Below are 4420 nucleotides of genomic sequence, written 5' to 3'. Positions count from 1 at the left end.
CAAGCAAACAGCGCTGGGTGCGCTGGGTGACTCTGCTCAACCAAGATGCACCCCATACAGTCCCTGTCTCCGGCTTTTATTGTCCCTGCTAATACATATTCATTAAAAGGTGGGTCTATGTAAATTAATTCCAAGAATAGGTAGGTCTTATTTGCAGCATGCTCTTTTCACCTCTTGGGGTCTTCTTCGCTCCCACCTGGTGGTCGCTGGATGAAGTCAGTGGTCTCCTTCGGCTCACACTTTAGATGGCCCCAGGCTTCACGCATGCGCTTTGCAAACTCCCCTTTGTTTAACATTAAGCGGCCATTAACAGAATCAAGGCAAGCCAGCACAACAACATGCCAAGTGACCACAAATAAGAAACCAGAACTATTCACCCTGCTTTTCCCCAGGCCCGTAGCTATACAAAACCAACAGAATCACACCTCACCATGCTGCCCCAATATGACTTTATTTTGACACGAATCGAGTGAATATATTTCACAGGGGAGCTTCCCCCCTTCCTCCTGCCAGGAAGCGCATCCTTTCGCTCTGCCTGTGCGCTCGGGAGGTTAGAGGGAGCTTTGATCCCAGGCCCTGAGGGAGGGACAGGAAAGAGACAAGAGTGCAAAGGCATTTCCAGGCTGTGCAGTCGCGGGGTTACATCCTCCTCCATCCCTCAGAGCAGCACGGCAGCTCCCAGAGCTTGTTTTGTTACTTCTGTTATATTCACACTACTTCTGGCTTTCACTGGCAGAAGAGACTCAGAAGAGTGGGTGTTGGCCATGCTGGTACCCCAAAACATGCTGCTCCAACCACTCTTACTGCAGCATGGGCTCTCCCACCATCTGCCAGTGCTCTACACTCATGGCCAAGTACAGAGGGAGATAGCTCAGGGCTCTTTCAGCTAAGCCACAGCCTATTGTTTTAATACACTTTCTTCTGCTTTTCATGCTCCCTAATAAATTGTCTGAGTGAGGCAGGCCAAAGCAGAGGGACTTGCCTATGGGCAAGTGAGGTAGTGAGCATAGGCCTGCTTCCCCACCTCTGAGCTGCCTTCCCTTAGACAGTACTCTCCCTGGAGCTGTGTGTTCTTCTGTCCCTCAGGCAAGCTCAAGAAGTTTGAGAATGGCACATGGCATGTCGTCCCCACTGAAGACCACGTGAAGATGACCAAACTGGATGGGCAAGTGTGGCTTGCCCTCCTCAACCTCCTGCTCAGCCCTGAATGCCAGCGCAAATACCACTTTGATGGCTTCAACAAGTGTCAGCTCCTTAAGGTAAGACCCTGTACTACAAAGGCTGTGAACCCTGCAGCTCAGAGTAGGAGCCTGCCAGCACTAGGCACCTCCGTGCATCTCTCCCCGTCTTCACAGTGGGCTCCTAGGAGCCAGCAGTGGAACAGCAGCAGGATCTGTCACCCTGCCAGCAGCAGCAAAGCTTGTGTTTGCAGGTGCACCTTGTGGGACCCCCATGGCTTGCTCTGCCAGTGCCCTACAGATCCCTGCTCTTGCCTTGCTGCTTCTCCAACTCTGGCTCCCTTTTCTTGACCCCTCTCTGTTCATTCTTTTCTTCCTCTCTGTGGCCGCAGCTCCGTGCGTTCCTGACAGATGTCCTTGTCGACCAGCTGCCCAACCTGGTGGAGATGCAGAGATTTCTGAGCCACCTCGCGGTGACAGAGCCAGCTCCCCCTAAAAAGGATCTCATCCTGGAGCAGGTATCCTGTAGCTCTTCCTCCACCTCTCCAGCCTCTCTGCTCTCAGCTCCATAGCTCCCTACCCACTTTTCTTCCCACCAAGCTCAGCTCTGGAGAGGTGGTGCCCTGGTAAAGCAGCCAAACCCTTATTGCCAGCAGAGTTGTCCATGGATGATGTGGGAGCCTTGTCCTGCTACCACAGTGGCCAAGCAGTCACATATAAAGGCATAAATGCTGGCTTATAAACAACTCCCCAAAGTGCTCTGAGACCCTGGGGTGGTGGCTGCATGGGACAGAGACAACTCTTAGCTTGTTTTGACCATCAACTCTGTTTAACATCTGAATTCTGGACTGGAAGGCGTGTGACCTGGGACAGGGGGAGGTGTCCTGGCCAGAGCTGTCTGTGGCTGAGCCAGGGGCACGGCCCATGCTGGGGCTGGAGCAGGCTGCAGGCTGGCACGCCGAGCAGCTGGGCACAGCAGCAGGACGGGGTGGCTGTGGATTCGCTCCGTGTGCCTTGGCTGCCAGCGTGTTGGGGGGGTAGGGACGGGCACCCGCCACACCGGGGACCTTGACCAGCCCTCGCCCAGGCTGCTGCCCTGCTCTGTGGCTCTGCTTTTGTGCCGGTGCTGCTCCTGCTTCCCCCGAGGGCTGGGGCTGAGCTGGGCAGGGGCAGCCTGCTGGGAGCACACACGTGGGCTCCCTGCTCTCCCCAGAAAGTGGTGAACTCACTCCTTGTCACCCAGCCAAGATTTGAAAAGGCTTTTTTCCATTCGGGTGCTCCCAGAGCAGCCTCCTCCCCTTCCAGGCCTGGCTATTTTTACGCTGCTGGAGAAGGCAGCACTGTTTGAAGCTGCGTCGTCCCCTCCAGAGCCTGAACTCCCCGCGCCGCTCTTGGCCAGCGCTTCCCTTTTGCCCCGGCCAGCTCTTCCTCGGCTGTGCGTCCTCAGGGAAATGACGAGTGGAAAAATCTACTCAGGCAAACGGCTCTGGAGCACAAGATTCGTGCAGCCAACTGGCATTCAGGGCGCTGAGATCCTAGAGTTTTCTGTTTGGGACCCCAGGCCTCGGGGCTGAATTCTGGTTCCCACCCGGACCTTGAAGGTTTTGCCTTGTTTTACCTAAACGCTTATTGGCGAGTGGATCCATCCCCTCCATGTACCCGAAAGCACACACGCCCTCGCTCCCTGTGCTTTTGCCTCTGCGTGCACTGCCTCTGCTCACTCTCCTGGGGTGGGCATGCTCCTCGTACCCAGGGCTGGTTGCTGGTCATCAGACGCCCCTGTACTGCAGGCTCCCTCCTGCTCTGCCTCTCCTGCCAGGTTCCCGTCATCCGGGACCACATCCTTAAGAAAAACACGGGGAAATGGGAGGCCATTGCCAAGCAGCAGGTGAAAGGTGTCTTTAGCCCCACCGAGGAAGAGCTGAAGCTCCAGGCATGCAGGTAAGGCCCTGGCACCCAGTGGGGCCAGTATCCCTGTTACCAAAGGCTGGAGCTCAGCACTGGGAGGACGGAGCACCCTGTGGTACTGGCTGGGGGTGTCCCCTCAGTGACAGGGTGCAGTGGGGACAGGTCGCTGTTCATCAGCCTCACCCCATCTCTGCCTGCCACAGGTGGTCACGGATCTACAGCCTGGACATGATGGAGGCTCTGGCCCCCGAGAGGCCCTGCTGCAGGGTGTGTGGGGCAGAGGCGGCCAAGCGGTGCTCGCGCTGCCGCAACGAGTGGTACTGCACGCGGTAAGGGAGACCTGCAGCCCCCTGGTGTCCCCCTGCAGCCCCCCTGTGCTCCCCGCTCCCCAGAACACCACAGACCTCACCACAGGATGCTGTGAAAGGTCCAAGGGAAGCTAGAGGTCCCAATGCTGGCTCTCCACTGGCTACATACTTTTCCAAACCTTATGGTGAGGCTGATGTGCCAGGATGCTGGCGAGGGAGATGCTACAGACTGTTGTGTTGCTGCTGCAAGGTGCAACTCAGCATCTGCCCCCACCACCAGCAGGGAAAGGCTGAGGTTCCCATGGTGACAATGTCTCCTTCCCCTGCACCTTCTGGGGCAGCAGGGGTGAGGAAAGCACCTGCGGATCTGTGGGCACGGGTGACAGGCTGGGATGTGGCGGCTGGGATGTGGCAGCTGGGATGGTGGCAGTAAATTAAATCTTCTCTGGTCCTGAACCATCTGGCAAGGTCTGGCGTTAAACCATCTTAGCCCTCAGAACTGGGGGACACATCCACCTCCCTGTTGGGCTAATACTCGACCTTGCCAGCACCCAGAGGAGCACAGTGCTGGGGTTTGTCCGTGTCACCACTTTGCTGCCGGGGATGGACATCGCCCTGTCCTGTCCCAGCTCAAGCTGTGGGCACCCGGCTTTGTGGCAGAGCCCCTCAGCATCCACCTCCCCCTCTGCAGGGCGTGCCAGGTCCAGCACTGGCAGAAGCACAAGGCTGCCTGTGACCTGATGGCCGGGGCACCAAGAAGTGGGGGTGATGTGTAAGAGAAGCAGTGATTAGCTGTGGCTCAGCGAGGCCGAGGTTCCCCCTGCGTGCAGCCCGGGGACTGGAGAGAAGCTGACAAAGGCTCCTTCTGCCAGCCCTGGGCAGAGCTACCTGTGTTTAGGTCTCCTTTCCCACCCCCCCCACCATCCAGCCTTCTCCAATAAACCTCCTTGTGCACCCTGCTGCTGCCTGCATCCTGCTTTTCTCCTTCCTTCCCCTCCCTTCCACTCAGGGAGCGGGGGCTGTGCT

The 4420-nt window shown here is 57.4% G+C and overlaps 1 protein-coding gene across 1 annotated transcript; it reads left to right on the top strand.

Moving 5' to 3' along the window:
* Positions 1-1086: 1086 nt before the first annotated feature.
* On the top strand, positions 1087-4153 carry LOC103777396 (zinc finger MYND domain-containing protein 10-like; the record flags this gene model as incomplete). The annotated part of the gene is made up of 5 exons (XM_008944948.1): positions 1087-1259; positions 1571-1696; positions 2998-3119; positions 3290-3415; positions 4086-4153. Coding segments are annotated over 5 exons (615 nt in total), but the record flags the coding sequence as incomplete, so codon positions are not given.
* Between the last annotated feature and the right edge of the window lie 267 nt (positions 4154-4420).

The sequence above is a fragment of the Merops nubicus genome, unplaced genomic scaffold, assembly GCF_000691845.1.
Source record: "Merops nubicus isolate BGI_N331 unplaced genomic scaffold, ASM69184v1 scaffold38267, whole genome shotgun sequence".
Lineage (NCBI taxonomy): Eukaryota > Metazoa > Chordata > Aves > Coraciiformes > Meropidae > Merops > Merops nubicus.
The sequence above is the reverse complement of the archived record's forward strand: the minus strand, read 5'-3'. Positions and strand labels throughout refer to the sequence as shown.